The 21,941-nt window shown below is 34.6% G+C and overlaps 1 protein-coding gene across 2 annotated transcripts in view; it reads left to right on the plus strand.

Moving 5' to 3' along the window:
- Positions 1 to 21,941, plus strand: part of SPOCK3 (SPARC (osteonectin), cwcv and kazal like domains proteoglycan 3) — a 114,402-nt gene that overhangs the window by 17,111 nt on the left and 75,350 nt on the right. For both annotated transcript variants that reach the window (XM_027893079.1, XM_027893080.1), the window contains one exon: positions 2,085 to 2,199. In XM_027893079.1, the coding sequence (XP_027748880.1) occupies positions 2,117 to 2,199 (83 nt within the window). In that variant the 5' untranslated portion in view covers positions 2,085 to 2,116. The remainder of the gene's footprint in view (positions 1 to 2,084; positions 2,200 to 21,941) is intronic.

Raw genomic sequence — 21,941 nt, forward strand, 5'->3', positions numbered from 1 at the left:
CTTACAAAGATGGGTTCTGCCTGTAACATATTGCCAATATGTACCATATTGCCAAAACCATGTTTTATGGCTTGCTGCATTTTGATGGAATTGTCAAAACACACCTTCAGAGTCCCAAGAACTATTTCAATGGAAATAGTTACATGATCTCCCCCATTCACCCCTTTTCCTGAAACCTGTTTTCTACTTGATACTGAACTCAGCATCCTTATATGATTTCAGATTTCTCTTGCTTATGTTTTTTTTATTTCATTGACCTATTCACTTTTGCAAAACAGCTGAAGATAGACTATAATCCAGTATTGCTACCCTAGTGTCTCCAACCAGGGAACATTCTGGGAAGAAGTACTTGCAGGAGTACCTTAAGTGATTATCTCTTCATTTTTACTAAGGGCTGGCATTACTTTCTACCTGACTTTAAGCAAAGGAAGTATTTGATGTGGAATCTAAAGTAAACTGTAGAAGGATACGGAATATGCTCTCAGTAATTTTGACTCCAACTCTCTTATCCTAGTTCAGTAATTTTTTTTGCAGTGCTTGCTTCCCATTTGCATAGAGTTGTTGTAGTTGGATTTATTCTGGATATTTGTTGTGTTTTTATGGCTGGCTTGCTGTAGAAGTAAAAAGAAGACTACATCTTTTCATATGTCTTATGCTGTAATTAACAAAATACTACTTTTCTGTCTGCATTGAATTATTATTATATTAATTATTATATTAATTATTCCATCACTTTTCTGCTCTGTTGATAATATTGTTTATTTTTTTTACTCAGCTGAATATATTATTAAGAAGGAAATAAAACTGAAGAAGTCAGACTATAGTTAATCCTACTTAGCGCTGCAACGTCATACCTCAAAAGTGCAACTCATGATCGGCTTGGTTCTTGCTTCCTGGGTACATGCACAGTTAGCAGTCTTATGTTAGTATCATCTGGCAGGTCAAATAAAGATGTGATTAAAAGCTTACTTTTGATTATGAAGAAGAAAAACAACCTTTTTGTTTGGAAAATATATATGCAAATAAATGTTCTCAGGCACATGGTGTGATTCTTCGGGTACAGGGATAAGAGTTTGAGTCAGTGATCCTTGTGCATCCCTTCCAACTCAGAATGTTCTGTGATTCTGTGATATTTTATAAGCAGATGTAAAACATGGGAAATTTCTGAAATATAACTGCATATTGGACAGTAACATGCTAAAGTGAAGAACAGAGGGAAAGGGGATTCTAATTGTTCATAGCTTTCTTCCTTGATAAAAAAAAAAGGATTCTGATAGGGATAAAAAAATTAGTTTTGGAATATTTAGATCTACCTGAAAGACACCATGAGATGAGAGAAGGCAGAAGTTGATTGCTTCTAGAGAGAGCTTAAATTGGCAGATGCTTTTCTATAGTTGTGTAGGCATGACTACTCAAGAAAAATGTAAGTTTAGTAATAAGCAACAAACAAAATTATTTGACTCTTTTAGTACAGCCAGAAATCACTGTTTTTAGTTGAAATTGTACATGAAAAATGAGAATAGAGGATACCTAAAGGATCAGCTACAAAAAACCCCCTCTAAAACTCACAAAGCTCACAAAACTCACCAAAAAAAAAAAAAAAAAAAAAAAAAAAAAAAAAAAAAAAAAAAAAAAAAGAAATAGAGGCCTAGAAGCAAGTGCAATTTATATAGAGAGTCAGAGTCATACAAATCACTTGGCTGCATACTTTACTTTTACTAAAATCTCATCTGAGTAATAATTTCTCAGTAAATTCAGTGCCATTGTTCACCACTTAATGCTGAGTTGGAAGAACCCAGTTGTATCTTAGTAAATAGTTAAGGGAAAATGCTTTCAAGTTGGAAATAGCAGTATTTGGAGATTACAGTCAGAGAGTGGCAATTGTTAAAAGAATATAGCAGTGAGCAGTTTCTCTACCTAGAAAACAGCTGCGTTTTTTTCTTGGTGACAGCTGCTTTCAGTCCAGGCTGTGCAACCAGCAAGCCAACCCTCTCCACAAACTTAGTGGGTTTTTTATGTGGTGTTTCTTGTTTAAATTGCATGTTTCTAGATAATTTTTAACAAATTTCTAAAACTATTTTTAGCTTTAGATCCGGCTAAAGATCCATGTTTGAAGATGAAATGTAGTCGCCATAAAGTCTGTGTTGCACAGGATCAACAAACTGCTGTTTGCATTAGTCACCGAAGGCTTACTCACAGGTAAATACTTCAAAAGTTAATCCTGTAGACATTTTTTATAGTGTTCATGACTGACTTTTAAACCATAAATCCATTATAATTAGTTTAGTTAGTTAACAACATATAAGAATAGTAGAGGTGGATTTTAGCAGTAATTATGTATGCATAGTTTGATTATAATGTTTAATATTTGATTTTTTCGATAGGCTGGTAAAATAGAAGGTGTACATATTTAAATATGGCAAGCTTCTGGTACAAATAGATTTAGGGAAATACCCACTGTGCCAGTAGCAAATCAATAAAATGATTATGATAATGTCCTGCTGCTGTACATTACTTTGACAGCATCCCTTCTTATATGAAACTAGAGAACTCAAAACTGCCTCTTAAAGTGTGGGTAACAGCCTAATACAGTGTAAGTTGTTTGAGGTTGGATTTTTTTCCCCCTTTTTTCTCCTCTTCTGTGCATTCCAGTTTTATTATCATGCTGGCCTGGTTAAATATAAGGAAAAAATACATGATAAAGTGATGTACTTTTGTAGCATTATCTGGAGCAGAAATATGAATATGTAGGGCCTGAACCGTACATTTGGTTGTGTCATGGTTTTTGTGTGCTGAGGAGATGGAGTCAAGTTGCACTGTGGCTTGAGATTGTTAGATTTTTTTGCACTTCATTGTGGGAAATGAGACATAGTAGAATGGCTAAATTTCTATAACTTGGTTTAGCTAGGTGTCTGCTTCAGTGCTTTGCTCAGTAGGGACTGAAAAGAGCTAAGGCAAATAAAAGACTTCCTTGTCTGTTGGAAGAGGATTATTTCAACTACAGTTTCATGAATGATAGAAGAAATGTTGTTCTGAGCGGCTAGTTATGTTAAATACATCCATCTGGAGCTTTTGAAACAAGCAAGATAGTACATAGTGAAAGGAAAGGTTTAAACTGTTCTTGATCTGCAGCTGAAGTTAATAGCAAAAAAACTTGACAGTATTTGCAGAGTTACATTATTATATTAAACAATCTCAGTGTAGAACTAGGCATTTTAATTTGATAAAGTACTATATAAGGTGCAAGAACTATCAGACAAAGCTAGGTAGTGTAATTTCAACTGCATGCAAAGTGTCAGGAATATGTCAGCGCTAACTGTCCAAGAAAACACAGTAATTTGAAATTTCTAAGAGGTGTTGCACATGTCATCAGAAATAGTGAAAAAAAAATTGACATCTCCAAGTTAATTATACATGCAGTAGATGAGGACTGAAAACATTTTTAGTTTAGAGGACGATATGTACTGTGGTTGAATGAAGAAACTTGTTGACATCAGTCTTCATCCCTGTATTATTCCTCCTTCAGTTCTTGGTAATCTTTTAGAAAGGTTATATTTTAAGAGGTAAAATTTGTCTGAATATAATACAATCAATAATGTGAAACTTTGGAAGGGCACCGATTTGGTGATTGGAAAAAGCACAGTAAGTCTAATCTTGTAAGCTGTATGATGACGAGACAGGGATTTCCCAAGCTTAGATCTCCCTGTTCCTCCAGATTACTGCATACTACAAGGAGAAATAATTTGCTTTGTTCTTTCGAAAAAGGTTTTCTTCATGCAGTCTCTGACCTTTCTGAACATGGTGGGATAAGAGTATGAATAGCATATACATGAGCAGTCATGTCTGCTGGGTCTCTTTACCACTAATAATTTCTTTGGCCCAACAAGTTATTCCTTCACTGATACCTATAATTTGTATATTGATTTTCAGCATCTGTTTTTCAGAGTTCCCAAAGGAACTCTTCATAAGTCTTGGTAAAAATTCAGTGAGAAAGTTTATATTATCAACTGTCCAGTTATATTATCTGCCTTTATCTATTACTGATATATCAGTTGTGTGTAATCTGTTGGGAATAAGTATTTGCAAAATATAATCCCAGTAATTTTCCTTTTTCCTTAGTTTATATGTGTACACATGCAGTGTTCTTCAAAGACTGGATAACATAAACAAGTAAGAAAAGGCAGTTTTTTCTGGAAAAACAGTTGAGACCTTTTTGATAGATTACTGGGAACTCTTCATAAAGCACTCGCCCATAGATTTCAATTTGGATGTATACAGATTCATAAATGCTCCAGAGATTATTCGCAAGACTCTTGCACAGGAAAAGTAGTTTTAAGCATGTGAATTGATACAGTGGCAAAGATGATCCTCAAGAGACAGTCAGGGAAGAGGAGACTTTGCATACCTCCAAGATAAATAAAAAGTTTATGGGCATCTTTGAGCTACCCTAGAGAAAGAAGCATGAAATACAGTTATAGCTGAATAGATTTTGCTGTGCTGTCATCAAGTTGAAATGCTCAGATTTATAGTTAAATTTTCTATTATTAGTAGCAACATTCCCAAGCAACCCTATTACCTAGTTCATAAACTTCTGTATTTAAATTCTGTTACCTTTTTTAGGTAATTGCATGAACAGAGAGGTTGCTAATCAGTGAACTCTGATAATTTTATCAAATGGAGGAATCGATTTAGTAATTTCTTTTGTTGTTTTCAGGAAATCGACTTGCAGAAAAAAAAGAGGTAGGCATAGACATCATTATTCAGTCCATACTCCCAGGTGTTCTTATCTGTACAGCACAATCTCCAGACTATTGTAGCCCTATATGGATTACTGAGGGCACCTCAGTTCCACACAGTGAAACATGGGTAGATACCCCAACCATCTGCAAGGCTGTTAGTGACATGATATGATAAGGTCCCAATAGGATTAATTAATGTGAACAACACACTTTAGTGATGATTTTACTTGTGCTTTCAGAACTATTAACCTTTCGGTTAGCTTGGGGATTTCAGCCCTGTGATCTTGCTGCAGTGTGCTTGCCTTCGAGTGGTTTCAAAACCAGCTACTGCATCTCGCTGCACTTTTCATGGAGTTATGTGTCAGACAAGCCTATGGTTTTGCTATTTCCTCAGTTTCCATGACAGCTGAGATCATGGTCTTCCCTCAGTTTAATCTCAAGGCTCATTTCCTTTTCTGGTAGACTGCCAAGATGGCAAGTTCTCTTCTAGCACGCTTCTGTGGTGCCACAGCATTCCCAGACAAGAGCTTCCTTTATGTTCTGTCCTGGAAAGACTGAATAGTATTTGACAAAAAGGTGAAATAAGTGTTGTAGATCATTGGTCATGAGAGTAGTTTGCAGTACCAGAGCTTTAGAAATGATGAGAGGCACACTTAAAGGTGCAAGATTTTTGTTAGCAGCAGGTAGCATCTCTGGTGGCTCTAACCATGGTGGAAGCTGTTTTCTGTGTGCTACACTCTTAGCACTCTTCTTTCATCCTACGAAAGAAAGAGGAAGTACTTGAGGAGGGGAAAACATGCAGGATGTATATGTAAATGTTATTTATCCAAGTAGTTCCATGTGGATTGCTGTGGGAAGGGAGTAGCTGCCTGCACTAGACTGTATCATAAACGGGTAATTCAAAGTATAGTGTAAAATAGAATTTTTAATTCATTCTTTTAAATTTGGGAGTTTGTCATTAACTTTTCCCATGGCTAAGTGGTGCTTTCCAGTTTATTGATTAAGTGATAGCCTTTATGGGGGAAAAAAAAAACTGTACATGAAATAGTGAAATACTTTGGAGTATGCCTCATTCGACTCCAGATAGAACTTGTAGAATATTAGAAAACAGTATTACTAATACTGGGATATGTTGATGTGAATGTTATGGTCACAGGCAGAATATTCATGATACTAACAGAAGTTATCTACTTTTTGTATATTCAAAGCAGCAGGTGGTAAAGATAAATCCTTAAATCTTCATGTACTTCTTGTTACTGTTTTGAGCAAGGAAAGAAGGGATATGTGCTGTCAGCACAACACGTAGGAGCTCATTAAGGCCATGGAGGATGGTAGCTAAGCAAGCTCAGGAAAGTGAAAGAGTTAGTTCAGTGGCAAGGTATCACAGATCTTCAGGTCTTGATGAATAGTTAATTTCCTCTTGGATTTGAAACAGACAATATTATAATTGACACATGCTGTAGTTCTCAATAAGACTAATATTCTGTGAATCACAGACTACTGTACAAAACAAAGAAGTGTATAGGTGAAGTTCTAATTAAGTTCTGAAAATCAGGTAGTTGTGAAACAGTTTTGAGCCAAAGATCATACTCCAAGGAAAGCCAAGTGTCTTTGATAATTTAGAACCTAGTGACCAATCTGGTACTTACTGAACCCAGTGGAATCTGAGAAAATAGTCTCTTTTTCTTCTTCCAGAAGTAGAAAAAAAGTACTACATAAAATTGATTCGATAACTTAAAGCAGTGAATCCTTAGAGGCATTAAATTATTCAGTGCATTAAAGGTGTGTGGACTTTTTCTAGGTACACGTAGATCTTTCTCTTTTAGGAATTTCCCACCAGAAGTAATGCCCCCTGACCCCATTGTAAATGTCCTGCTACGCTCTTACGAGTTTGTGTAAAATGTGCAGATCAACACACGAGTTCTCTGCTACAGCAGAAATATATTATGTTTGTGTCTACCCTGTTATATCCACAGCATGTTAAGACAGAGTAGGAACATTTAAAGACTTGACAGCTCTTACTTGTGTAACGACATTGAACTTATTTTTTCTTCCCATTGGATTTTTTACCTTCTTCAACAATTCAGGCATTTTAGGTTCAGTTTTTATTTCATGTGTTAGGTACCTCTGAAAGTTGCACAGCTGGGTAGAAGGTGAGCAATTTAGAGGGCTTAATGATACAGAATTCACTCTCTAAGAATTAGTGACTTAATCTTAAGAGTTCTGTGAAAGAGTTCTGAAAGTTAAGTTTAGTGATAATGGCTTCCTGCCCCAAGCCTCTGTGGAATAGGACCTGAATTTAGTGATTATTAAACATTTTCTAGTATTTTCACCTGTGGGCTCAGTCTTCAAGTTACCACAGTTTGCTATTAAAGTGTATTAAAGAGCCTCACTTTATTATAGGCTCACAGAAGCTGATAGTGGTAGAGATGTTATATCACCTAATTTAATTTATTAAGGTAGAGGAGTTGGATACCTTGATATATTTTGTACTAGCACTTAATCTTGTTACAACTTCCTTTAGGGTTTTGAGTTAAGTGACATTTTAAAGTGCTGATTTGGTTCAAATAGTTGGTCGTCTAGACCATTATCTTGCCTTGGACTCCTGCACTCTTACAGTTTCTCTGAAAAATGTGGAAAACCAGTCTAAATGGATTTTTATATAAGGTAGGTAAAGAGAAATTTTTCCCTGAGTGTGTTCATTTTAGTATTATAACTTGAGGAGAACATTCCATCTCAGCTTGGAAGTGATGAGTGTTGGGCTCTGAAGCATTAGGTGGATTAGCCTGGATGATGTGACAGAAGCTCAGAGTAACACTGATTCCATGGAAAAGCAAGACAAAACCTGTTCTGTTTCCATGGATGTGGGCACTGCATGGCTTAGATTATGTTCCCAAGCATAACAAGTGACAAAGTCCAAAAATGTGAGGGGCCTGTTTGAATAGAAATGCACATATGGACACATGTGCATACGTACATGAACATACATATATATGAATAAATATGTGCATATGCCTATGTATTCTTTTTGTTCATATTGTATGGATATATGTATTTCAGATTTTCAAAACATCATACTTTGAACTATGAGGTACAATAAAAGAAAGAGGATTTGCAATGTAGGCTTGTTACCACTAAATTTTTGATTTAAAAAGGGGGGGGAAAAAGCTTTAGTTACAATTCTGTAGTTATATTAAAGAGTGTGAGCAGTTTTGAGAGTCAGAACTGACATGGGAGATTCTTTCATTTGGTTAGAAAAGGAAAATAATCAGAGAAGAAGGAAAAGTATGGCTTTGTAACTTTTCTATATTTTTAGGTGCTGCAATGCTTTATTATGATTTAAAAAAAAAAAAGCAACACAGCCTTTCAAAAAACTGAAGCAAAACAAAGGACTTGCTTTGGGCAGATTTTGTGAAAGTTGCAAACACCACTCTTTAGGATGTCATCATTTCACATTATAATGCTACTGAAGAAGGCCAGCTGGTGCAGTTAAGTCCCTTATTGGAAATTTTAGTCTGATTCATTACTGTGATTTGTAGTTGTACACAGAAGCACTTAATCATTCTTATCCTCCAAGCTCTATTGAATCTACTGAAGGCTTTCTGGTTCTTTGCATAATTTGTGCTGCCAGTCTGCCAGCTTGGCAGTGTTTCAAGCTTGTTGCATTATCTGTGTTTGTTTGCACAGGAAGTGTTGCTGCACGTAGACTGAATTTATAGTAATTCTTTTGTAAAAGGCTAATGAGCAACACTACTTCATTCACAATGCTGACATTATATAGCTTTGATTAGTCCAATTATTGTGTAACTATGCATTGTGATCATACTTACACTCTACAAAGTACTGAAAAGGAAATTTGCTTAGCTGTAGCTTAATTGAACTTGCTAAGAAAATAATTGGGACTCTTGTGGACTTAAAAGAGGTGAAAATTTGAATATTTTGGAGATTTTTATATGCTATACAATTTAGTTTGATAAAGTAAGAAAACAAAGCTTTTTTTTTACTCTCCGTTTCATTTCAGTTGAAGGGAAAAAGATGACTAACACTATGCATCATATGTCTTGCATATGTTGTGAAGGTCTGTTCATTCCTTAGTGAGCACGTGTTTCTTCCATTCATTGTAGGGGGGAGTTGCACAGCTAGAAGAAAACAGGGTCTTCTAATGGAATTCATTCTCTCTCTATATGGAACTTTTGCTAACGCTAGTGGAAGACACATGTAGGTTGCATTGTATATTGCAATACCAGTGTTATCTGTATCAACCTTATAATTTATTAAGGTTGTAACTTAGACTCAAAAATTGCTGTCCTTAAGAAGTAAAAAAAACCCCAAACCCCTTCCCCACCCAACCTTTGTCTTTAAAAATATGAAATATGAATATTTTAATGGTTAGGGATTTTTTTCTTAGTACGTAATATATGTTTTGTAGGAGATCAAAGCAAACTTTAAACAAAGGAGACCTAAACAGAACTTCGCTATCTTATTTATTAGCAAAACAAGTGTTTTCTACTATACTTCTCCGTTTCAAAATCCATGATACGTCTTTTTTAAAGGAAAATGTGGAGTCCTACACTAGACTAATTCTTATGGACTTCAGTTAATTTAGTAAGTCCTGCAACTACTCATGTTCTACCTGTTCCAGTGCTTGTTCAGATTCTCAGTTGCCTGTAGGAGCAAGAGGGTGCACTGGATGATCAGTTGGCATGATGAATTTTTCTGTGACCATGAGTGTCCTACTCTCAAATTCTACAATAAGATTATAAATTAGGATTGAGGTTTTTTTCAGGAATAGTGGATATCTGCTGAAATATGTTTTTGTCTTTCTGACAATGGCTGAAGGCACTCTCAGTTGTACCACCCACTAAAAAGCAGTGAGATAGGACACTTGTCATAAACTAGATGACAGGAAAGAATGTGATGTCTTATCTAGGAAAGTATTGCTCTTAAAGTATGCAATATTTGACTAATCTTGGGGCATGTTAATGTGTTGTCCTGTAAATAAAAATGTTATGTGAGCTTTTGTTGCATTTTTATTTTAAAACGGTTTTTTCCCTTACAGTATTCCTGAGAATCTACTTAAAAAGCTTGCCTTTTTGTTAAAAAATAAAGAATGATGCAGACAGTGCTTATAAATTATTTCTCTGTCCTTAACTGTAAAGTTGTGATTATAGTCCATAGCAATATGAATTGTTGTGTACTACTAGAAACATGCAAATTATAAAAAATTATAAGAATAAAATCTTTGAATATTCCTTTATTAGAAAAATCAGGTGAAATCAATTCAGGAACAGTTCAATGCCCTTTCTTAAAAATACCCATCAAGCTTGTAATTTGTTTTTATAGTACTTTAAAAATTTAGCTGCCAGTATCAGTTTTCAGTGTACTTTATTAGAATATTATCAATTCCAAATTAGCTGATGCAAACATTTGTAATCAGTTCGTGCTTAATTTGTTGGTGGGTTATGTGTTTGCAGGCTTTTTTTTTCTCTTTCAGTGTTACTGAAATACTCTTAAATAGTAGAACTTCAGGATGCTTGTCTATGGAGTGTTCTTTTACAGGTTTTAAAATTTGAATCTTATTATAATTAGGTGATTTTATTACTAATTAGCATCAATTCTTATGTGTTTCATGTTATTTGAAGGTTTTGGTTCATAAGTTGTATTTAGAGGCTCAGAGTATATCTGTTGTTTTTCTTACGTACCAGTGGTGAGAAAAGTGTCTGAAACTGAGTAGGAGTAATGTTTAGGGAACAGAAAGCATTGTACTAATTTCCATTTGTGTAAAATAATACACTTAAGGTTTATAGTGTTGAAAAATACATTCATTGTAGTTGCTGGAGATGTTTGTCATCATAGAGTGAAGTATTTGCACATATTGCTACTTTACAGTAAAACGTACTACTGCTTTTGGAAATTAAATAGTGTACTCAGGATAGTAAAAGTATATCAAAGGTCACTAAATGTTTGTCTTTGTTACATGGTTAATCATATAAGGGGTATGTTTGGTGTCTGGTAATATGTTTATCTTTCATTTAAATCAAATGCCAAAACTCTTTTCATGTGTCCAGATTGTCAAAAGTAAGTTTACTTTACAAAATGCTGTAGGCTACTAGAAGAGAACAGTAATATTTTACTTGCAGGTATGACTTTTTCCACAGGCTTCTATATATTCAGATCCTTATTGCCTAAAAAAATGCATCTTTTTTTTTTCTGTATTATGTCAAATGCTACATATTGGAACACTTAAACCATACAAATAATTTTCCTAAAACCCTTGGGCACATTCTGCATTTCTGTAGTGGTAGTGAAAATAATAATTTCTTACAGTAACAATACAGTTAAGGCTGGATTTAAAACTTCTTAAATCGGTGGGATTCACTTCCTTAATTCAGGTAGTATTTGTCCAGTGGTTCTGGGGATGCTTTGGTTTTATTTTACATGGGCAGATTATCCACAAGATGCATGTCGCTGTAGAGTCTGTGTCCAGAATTCTCAGACAAATACTCAAATTTTGTCTAGACAAAACTTTTAGGTGAGGCAAAGAAGCAGATTGTTCCTGAGGAAGCCTGCACTCAGAGCAGCTGTGACTCCAGCATGTTCTGGTTCAATTCCTTTGAAGGAGACTTCCGTCAAATACAGACCTTCAGTGATACATTTGAACAACCAAGGCGGGGTAAACGTTGGGTGTAAAATTTATATGGGCATTTTATAGTAGTGGAGTGTTGATTTTTATGGGATTGTGAAAGTGCACAGAATTCAGGATATATCATAATTTTGTAGATTGATTATTACCTGAAGTTGCAGGTACAATAGCAACAGATTGTTACCTACAAGGTAACACTTTTCTAATAGACACAGACTTGCAGCTCCTAGACTGTTCCACAAAATAATAAAAGAGAAACAAACAAAAAACACCCCAAAACAAACTAACAAAACCACACAGAAAAAAAATCTCAATTTTCTCCTATGTTCAGGACAACTTTTCTCCACTAACTAAAAGAGTAGAGTGATTAACAGACCACTGAACTGGTTCATAGCTCCTGTGGATCAAGCCATTCAAAATTATCATCTTGGGGCATATGTAGTAATCAACACTTAATTTTCACTGTGACTTAAAGTAATTTAATTCTTGATGTTTTCAATCATTATGGTGCATGAGGACATAATTTTTCTGTTCTGTTTTCCAATTATTATTCTTTATTCCCTAACTGTAGATTATTTTAATGCAGAGCCTAAAATAACAAATGTTATTTTACAGCCTTTTGAATCTTAGAAATAATGCCTCTGAGAAAGATGTTTCGCAGAGGAATATACCTGGGTGGGCTTTTTTTTTACCAGAGAGCTCCATATGTGTCAAAATTTAAAATAATTGCCTTCATTGTAATTCAGGGATTACCTAATTTCTTAATCTACTGAAGATCTCGGCACCTAAATTTTTCTGAAAACATTTGCACATCTTGAAGAATGCATTCCTCTTGCCTTTGTGTTCACCACTTGCATGTCCAATTAATCTTTACAGTACCAAGATTTGCTTACTTACAAAAGCTAATTCTGATCCTGAGGTTCAACCCTAGTTATGTTCCAAGTTTTACTCTTGGGCTTTTTTTTTTTTAAAAAAAAAGATAACCCCAGACATCATCTGCTCTTCATCCGCAAACTCACTGGTGCAAAGAAGAGGCAAATTAGAGAAAAGATTATTTGAGAGGAGATTTAAGCTGGGGAGTAGAGCAATAAACATATGACTACAGGAAAGTGATATCCTGAGGATATCAGTGACTGATTTTTCATCTTTGAGGCATGCTACTAGGGTCTCTGAAGGGTATGAAGTTACAACCAAGATTATCTGGATGATCTTAGATATCATAAAAAAAACTTGCATGTTAGGAATTAGGAAGTGAGGACTTGGTGTTCCCTTATCCATTATTCTAGCCAGAGCTGGAGGCCTCTGTACTCTCTACCTTTCTATCCATAAAATTCCTTCGTAGAGAACCAACAATAGCAACACTTCTAGTGTGACTTTAGCCCTTTTCCCTACAGATTTAATGTTTCTGGAAAATTGAATTTCTTTCATATTCTAGAAGTGTACTGACATCTAGAAATTACATAACATTATATAACCATTGACTTCAAAGTACAAATGCTGGAGGTTTTTTACCTACTCTACAATACTTTTGTCACGCTCTAATTCACCTCTCCTATCTTCAAATTGTAAACCAAGGTAATTTCTGTTAGAATCGGTAATGTCTATATGTTCAAATGAGAAGCAAACACAAAGTGTCATTATGAAGGACTTGGAAAACTTAGGCAAATGCAGTATTCATAAAAACAAACAAAACTTGGAAATTTGTAAAGAATGGTAAAGAGAATAGTCTGTAAATGTTAAGAAATCCTTTTGAGTGAGGTCTCACAACTTATTTAATAGCAGTATTATCTAAGGCCACCTTGAGAGAGGACACATACCAGAAACAGGAACATTTCATAGCTGTTAAAAATATGATCAAAGACCTGAAGAGGCTTTTGGATGAAAAGACACTGGAAACTGGGCACTTAGCTTAAAGCTAACTTAGTAAAAAGGACTATGACAGGACTTTATTTCTGTAATCATTGCTCAGTTAGTTTCATTTACCCCCTAATAATAAAGGAAAGGGGAGAATGCATGAGGCAGCAGATGCTAAACAAATTTTAGGAACCTATTTAATTTTGAAAGACTGCTGCCACAGAGCTCTTGGTTCACACTGTACTTAAAAGGAAAGTTAAAAAATGTATTTGGAGAGCTAGAACAATCCTCTAAGCTAGCATACAGGTAGGACAACTAATTTTTCTGGCGTGTAACAAAACTGTTCTGGGCAATAGAGTTTTGCCTCTGGTCACTTTCCTGTTAAATTCCTTTTAGGTGTTCTTTTCCAACTGCTGTCTAAAAGGAGGTTCTGTATTTGATCAGCAGACTGGATGCTAGTCCAATTAGATACTACAGTTTACTCTCTTACCAAAATAATTCAGATATGAAAAGATAAAGTAGTTTATATATGCCTGAACCTATAATGGTTGCAATAAAAATAAAATTTGAGGTAACTATGAAGTAGAGAGGGAAAAATACCACTGGAAAAAATAGCACTGTCAGCTCTCAAGAGTTTTAAAATAAAAAAAATAAAAAAAAAATAATAAAAAAAAAACCACAAAAAACCAAAACCCCCCAAAAAACTTCTGTTGAAAAAACAGATGCTTTCCCAAACAAATCATGAAATGCTTTTTCTGCCCCAGAGTGGGGCAGAAAGTATGTTTCCATTTATGTCATCTCTTAATAGATTACTTTTATGCTTCCCCATGTAACCACAGACGTTTTGTCACTCAGTGCATTTCAGCTGAATTTGTGGTTGGTCTTCTAAAGCAAAGTATTTGGAAACATGTTCAGTTCTGAGGCTGAGTGGTGCATTTGTTGTTTTGCAGTCATGACTTTGAAGATGAAGTTAGTAATCTAAATCACAATAAACATTGTGTTAACAGTGTGCAGAGTACCAGGGGTGCCCAGCTGAGGCACTAGCAAAGGCCCTAGTTGTATGAAAATATAGACCTTCTAGCAGCAACTGAGCAGAGCAAAAGCTGAGGCTTTACATGTCTTATTTTTCAATTTTTCTGAACAGCTTGAAATAATTTTTGAAATATTCAGAGAACTGTCCAAATTCTGCATGATTCAAATGGAAAAAGTCAAAGTCAAAACCCCCAAAGCTGAACCACAATTGTCTTGATGTCACCATCATGTAAATACTGATTATTGCTATTTTACCTTTTAGAGCATGATTTTGTTTCTTCAGGATTTGCTCCTATGGCATTTTTCTTGTAGTTTTATATATTTGTTTTCTCTCTCTTCAAATAATTCTTCTCCATGTTCATATATTACTTTGCTCCATTGCAGTACTTCATGTTTTCACTCAACATGGCTTAATGTTCATGCAGTCATGTCTGAAACCTGAAATAAACCCTGGTAAGAGATGCTTTATAGTGACTTGAATGGAGAAGGAATAGATTATGTATTATCCCGTCAGTACTGTTTTGTGGAACTCACATTAGAGTAATTTAGGGAAGGGAGAAAGAGAAAGTAAGGAAGAGCCTATACTAAGGATGTTTATGAACACTGATAGAAAGAAATCAAATTAAAATAGGAACATTACCAACTTTCTAAATGGCAGAAGAACTTTGGCTGCCAGATTATTTTGTGGAATCGAGTCGAGTTTGTTTTTTTTAAAAAACAGAATGAGAAATGTAATTCGGACATGAAATAGAATTTTTGTCATGCTAAACTAAAGACTGTGAAACAACATTACAGTAGTTAGTAAAACTTCTTTTAGCAGTTTTATTGACTATTTTTTTTTTTCAGTGATAGTCTAGTACACATATTTCATCGTGGGTGAATCTGTTTTATATTAAATTTTCATCTTTAAAATTACCTCTTTATGTGTGTGAATTAGCAGACTAGAAAACCTCACAATTTAAATATATTTGATTTTCTTGCCTCAAGCAATAGCACAAGTAATAGTTTATGATTTAAAAATAGTTTCAGTTGTAGATGTCAATGAAAATATCTTTGCTTTGTTTGAAACTGTTGGGTTTTTTTTCCAAAAACTCACTCAGTGAATTTCTGCATATTTGGCAGTATGACTGACCACAGTGTACAGACCTGTTGCATAGTGAGTATGTAATAGAAGTGGTACTCTTTGATGGTTTGGGCTTGTCATGTACATGCATGAATTTCACTGCCTAGGCGCACTATGAGATGAGTTAACTGTCTGAGGCTAGAAGGAGACATGCTCCCGACCTATGAGAAATTTATCCTTCTTTCCATAATAAGGAGGAAAAAAAAAAAAAGAAAAAGGAAAATTTTGATGTTCGTATAATGTACAAAAACATCAATAGAATAATTTAGTATAATCCAGCAGATCATCCTCCATAATTAATAATTTGGCAACCCATTTTTGCTGATTTATCATCTTTCTTACTATACTCTTGTTGCTATATGTTTTGTCTGTGCAGACCTCTATGTCAGCTTGTCAGTTTTATCTTCCCATTTTCTGATGTTAGCAGGCACCATTCATAAATTCAGGAGATCCTGTAGTGACAGAAAAGATAATACCAAGCTGGAAACCCTTCTGTCTCTTTTTTTTTGTTTTTTCTCCTCTTCCTCCTCCACAAGAGTGAGAGAACTGGTGCTCGTCCATCTATCTAAGGAGCGCTTGGAGGATTAGAGTGCAGTAAGTTGACAGCTGGCTACATGATATGAAGGGATTCTTTCTTCTGTGGGCATGCCATAGCTGTTAACCAGTGCCAGAATACAGAAGTTTTGTGAGGCACTGATACACAGACGTACAACATTCTCTTAAAAACTCATCAACTGTAAAGCAGTGCTGTTTGCAGCTTGCAAGTATTCTTCCAACGCCTGTTTAACATCATCATCTAAAAACGTCACCGCCTTTGTCACCAGTGACCTAACATAATCACAACAGCAAAACTAGTTCTAGCTTATACTACTTTAGTTTTAATTTAAATAACATATAGAGATTACTTGTAAATCTGAGCACCCTTTCATAAGACAATTTTCTATCCAAGTGTGTGTCATAACTTAGAATCTATAACTATGAAGGATATTGGGATGCTTTTGAAATTATTTTGGGAAGATAATAAGTTTAGGCTGTAGAATAAAGGGCATGTAATAAACATTAAAAATTTTCAAGACAGCTGGTCCATTTCAAGCCTTATTCATAGAATCATAAAATAGTTTGGTTTGAAAGGACCTTAAAAATCATCTAGTACAACTCCCCTTACAAGGACAGGGACACCTGTTTGGTTGCTCAAAGCCCCATCCAACCTGGCCTTGAATGCCTCCAAGAATGGAAGCCACAACTTCTCTGGGCAACCTGTTCCCGTGCCTTATCACTCTCATAGTAAAGAATTTCTTTCTTATATCCTGTCTAAACCTACTGTCGTGTTCTATTCCAGTGTGCCCTTGTATTACCCCTCAGCACCTCGTAGTAGATAATATATAAGGAGGTTTGATTCTGTCTATTATGTAGGTTTCTGTTTAGCAGAATTTAGACTAGTATGAGTCCAGTTCAGACTTGTTACGTGTAAATAGGTGTCCAGGGTAGGTAGAATTATATTACACGATGCCTGTAATATAGCAGTTTATTGTAAAAAACCTCATTTTTACTTTTTAAGCAAAAGAGGTGTGGTACATTTGGAGGTGGAGAGAACAAGAAATTAAAACTGTCAGATTAAGGAAGATGAACTTATAGGTGAGAGCAGCATCAACCACGCAGATGGACACGGTGATGAGTGGAATTGAGTACTGTAGAATGAAAGCTAAAGCAGAAGGTGGGGGTAGAAGTAACGCTCACTGTAAAGCTGTGCTAGAGAGCAACGAACATTTATTAAAATGGATGGCTGCAAGGTTGTGTGCCATAAAGAGACTCTGAGGCAACTCTGATTCACTTATGCAATTAAGGGATACTCAGATCCTTGAACATGAATACTTTGAATGTATTCTTTGTAAAAGTGGCTTATTCTTCCTCACAGGTGTAATGAGGAGCTCAGAATTGCTAGATACAATCTGGAGAGGCATAAAGTTCCTTATGACTCCTTCAATTTTTCAATTTTGGCTCAAAGTAGTTCTATGTGACATATACATTATGAGAAAATCAACTACTAAGCTTGAAATACACTGCTGTATGTGATGTTAGAAAACAATTTCAGGTAAATTTTGCCCTTTAAAGAATGGATTATTCCGTCTTCTCTACCCATATCTCAGCTGGTGTGAGAAAAGCCATGATAATAGTGGAAATGCCATCAATATAAATGAAGTGAAAAAGGAAAGACAAGTAGCAACTGCAGTGAATGAAGTAGAAATTTCGTTTAAATGCAGAGCTTAGAATCTCAAGTGGAACGTGCTGATTTTAAGATACTTCCAGAAGTTATATTGTGCCATACACTTTCCTGTTGAAGTGCTAAAACTAAAGCTGATAGAATTAAATACAATAAAACATACACAAATGCATCAGTAGAGAAAAACATTCCATGATAGTGCAGCAAATCAATTTGCTGGTTGCGTTATTACTAATATATATATTCCATTTTCTTTTTATGGGGGAATAGGGAAAAAAAGGCAGCTGAGCATTTTTATTTTTAAGGGAACAGGAGAAAACTTGTACAAACTGTACCAACCTTGTTGTATCTGTTTTCTCTGTAATGTCATGATTTTGTCAGTTAAACCTGGGATGTGATAGAGAGGAGTAAACCTCTGCTTTGCTTGTTATAAATCAGTGACTTGTCATTTAAGCAAGGTACATGAACTGAGACAGTGTGTTCTGCTGCTAATTGCAAAACTTAGTATGAGCTGTGTACTAAGGAATCAAGACCACAAAACTTAAGCGGATTTTCAATGTATGTGCATCCATTTGTGTACATCTCAATACATATTAATACACATTTTGTTATAAATGTATCAACTTGTGAAGATAAGGAAGAAGCATGGTATATCAGTGACAAACCGCCACACTTAAGAGTGTTGGAAAACAATTTAAATAAATCTGTAGCATGACATTTGGCTTTGAAATGGTAATGTCAAACACATAATTGTGATTTGTGAGTACTAGTAAAAATCTATGGTAATAATTTTAAGAGTTGTTGCACTAATGCTTGTAGTGATGCAGTACCAGGGTGTTTTAGAGGTCTTACTTGAAAGAAAGCAACTGTGATTTTTGTTTTGTTTTGTTTTGTTTTTTATCCCCTGTGGAGAAAGTAAGGAATCATAGGACTGGTGTAATAACATTGTTATATTCTAAACAGTGCTTCAGGTGCTACAGACAAGATTGACCATAAAGATTGTAAATAGTAGGAGGTTGCAGAAGTCAGCCTACAGCCCTGGTTTGACAAAGGGTGGTTTTGGAGGCAGATGCAAACACTGTGCTTTCTATTCCTACGTGGTTTACAATCATTACACAACATGAGAGTTTTGGGGTTTTTTTAAAACTTTAAAATTAAAACTTAAAAATTAAAATCAATATAATAAAAATATTTATAAAGGCATTTTTCATCGAGAGCTAGGCTTTTGTCCTTGTTTGCGGTAATTATCCTAGCTGATTAAGTGTCCTGAATCACAGCAGAATGCTTTTGCCTTCTTCCAGTGATGACAAGTGAAGCTGGTTTTAACAAATTTGGAGGTATTTTAAAACAGATTAGGATGAACTTATAAAGCCAAGAATGGCAAATGTATTTGAGAGAATTAACAAATGGGAAATAGAGATAATAAGAGAAGGCTAAAGCATTGTTTTCTCAGGTGTTTTGTATTCTTTTTTGTTTACCGTTTTATTCTTTCACTCACTTCTCTGAAAGAATGATGTATAACACTCAACACTTAGAACTCTATTTCTTCTTGTGAAAAGCTGAATTTTACCATAAAATTTAAATATCTTAGAGCAAAGATCTTAGACTCATCCTTGTTTCATGACCTGAAAATAAAGCAGGTCTAAGATCCTGTTGCTGTCAGTAGGCAGTCCCTGATGTTACCTGCTCTGACTATGCAATTTCATTTTTCAGCTTAAAGATACTATTAGTATTTTAGTATGTTATGCACGGCAATAGTAACTTTAAAGAGAATTGGGATTGTTATGTGTGGTGAAAAAAACCACAGAGAACAATTCATGGTAATAACAATTTCATAAAAATTGATAGAAAAAGACTTTTAAAAATATCTTTAATTTTTTTTAAATATACAGTTCATATATAATATACATAGAGCACTGAGAAAAGGAATCTTTTTACAGAAGAAATTGTAGAGATTTTATCATCACTTTTTGTCACTTTAAAGATAAAACTGTATTTTGTATTCTTTGCTTTCATAGAACAGAGGAAACAGATTCTGAAACATCTGCCCTAGGATGACAAAATAAGCGGACACAAATCCAAAAAAAGTTTTCTTGGTGAAAAAAACCTGAAAGTAACCTTTCTTGGAGAAAGCAAAAATCCTTTCATCAATCCCATTAAAAAAAAAAAAAAAAAAAAAAAAAAAAAAAAAAAAAAAAAAAAAAAAAAAAAAAAAGGTATTAGAGCTGGCAGATGTTGCTGTATTCTTTGGAGGAGCATGAATAGAGGATATGACTAGATTTTTAAAGAATAATAGAATTTGATCAGATACCTTATGTGAATATGTAAGAAAGCGTGAAAGGGTTTTTTGGCTGGTGTGTGTGGCTTTTTGTTTTGAAACTCCTGAGGGGAGTTGCATCATCTTAATATTTATGTTATGTCATTGCTGCGAAGATGGTGTGTTTTCCAGAATGTTACAAATGCTGTTCTTGAGAATGTACCATTAACTTGAAGTAATTTCAGCATTGGTATATGAATATGACATTGCCTTTTAGTAGATAAGAGATGACATTAGGTGAATCTTTTTTTAAAAGTAAACAAATGGTCGAGTTTGGGAAAAAATGAGCAAGTTCAGGAAAACTGAAAAGCTTAAATGGTAAAGCGATAACATTATTTTAATTCCTACATTACATTAGTCACCTTGCAGAAGTAATGTTTCTTCAATTGCCTTCTATAGTGACTATTCAGAAGTAAAATAAACATATTCTTTTGTAATTGATCAATAACTGATATTTCCTACCTATAAGCCTCTATAGTCAAGTCGTTGGGTAATTTTGAGGAATGCAAATAAGCTTTTTAAGTACTTCAAAGAGATAAAACATTTAGGCTGCCTACCGGCTCTAAAATTCAAGTGATTGACAAAGCCAGACATATGATGATAATATTAAAGGGAGAAAATGGAAATCCTTCTTTCAGATATTGATTACTGTGATGCTTATAAATGGATTTTTCTTCCTTCTTTTCTGCCTTCATTTTCAAAGACACTGTGACTGATCCTGCATGAGGGAAGAAAGAGCTGGGAGCATGGGCAGCAGGAGTGCAACTTGCACTTGCCAGGCAAAAAGAACGATAGATTGTGTGAGAATCACTCTACAGGGTTCTGAATCTGATCAGTGGAATACCAGGTTACTCCTGTAATGGTGAAAGAACATTTTCGTAGCAGCCAGTGTTTTGAGCCAATAGGAAAGTTATCTATTTTCTAGTGAAAACTGTTCTGTAATTATTTTCAACATAAAATAGTGAGTCTTGTAGGAGTGGCCATCCCAATAGTAGTATTAATCAAAATACTATCCGTATTTGTCTATTAGGGTTGTAGAAACATTTTATTATGTTTCATTTCATTTAATCTATTTTTTATGTTTAAATTATTTTTCTTCACTCATTTTTTTAATGAATCATAGGCATTAAGGTGCTTTCTGATGTCATAGGAGTATCAAATGCAGGTAACAAAAAGTATCATATTATGCAAAACAGATTCCGAATTAATAACTTTGATTTCTCTCTCAGTGATAGACACAGAATCATTAAAAAATGAAAACAATACCTGACCTTACAGTTCTGCAAATGTGAAACATGCTGAGATATAGGACCCACGTTTAAGTGACCTTATTTCAAATCAGGTTATTGCACTCGCTTGTTATAAAGGAATTTTGGATGCCCAGTCAACAAAGTGTAAGAATGTAAGACATGACACAATCCCTCTGGCTATTAGATGAAATTCTTAAAATTATCTTTTTTGACTGAAGGGAACTTAACAATAAAAAAGTTCTCAGCTTTATTAAATGATGTGTAAAAAAAAAAAAGATTGTTTTGGTTTTAGTGTTATCTGTATTGGAAAATGTTGAAAAATCTCTGCTTTCTTTTGGGGCACAAATTAATTGATTTCTTTTTCTGTCTTTGCAAAGTGGGTTTGAGAAGTATTGAGTAATTCTTCGAGCTTTATAAAATGAAAACAGTTCTGAAAAAATATAATAACTCTAAGAGAAATGATTAAAACATTACATTATGACAAGGTCAAGCACTTAGATTAGCATAAAAAGTACCTATGAAAGGCATTTGCATATCTTGGCAAGTGGTCAAAAGGTGAAGTTAAAGTTCATAGGTTAATATACGCTATTAAAAAATCTTCCTAAAATAATACATTATTGTTTTGCCAAAGTGGGATATGTGTGTGTGTGGGAGGAACATAATGAATGTGTGAGCAATTTATATTGTGTGTGGCACTTTTATAGACTTTTATAAACCTTCACATAGTTTTATAAGTACTGTAAGTTATAGGTCCCAAGATGG

Source organism: Empidonax traillii, unplaced genomic scaffold (genome assembly GCF_003031625.1).
Source record: "Empidonax traillii isolate 1590-97213 ecotype Southwest subspecies unplaced genomic scaffold, ASM303162v1 scaffold379:size601899, whole genome shotgun sequence".
NCBI classification, from domain to species: Eukaryota; Metazoa; Chordata; class Aves; order Passeriformes; family Tyrannidae; genus Empidonax; species Empidonax traillii.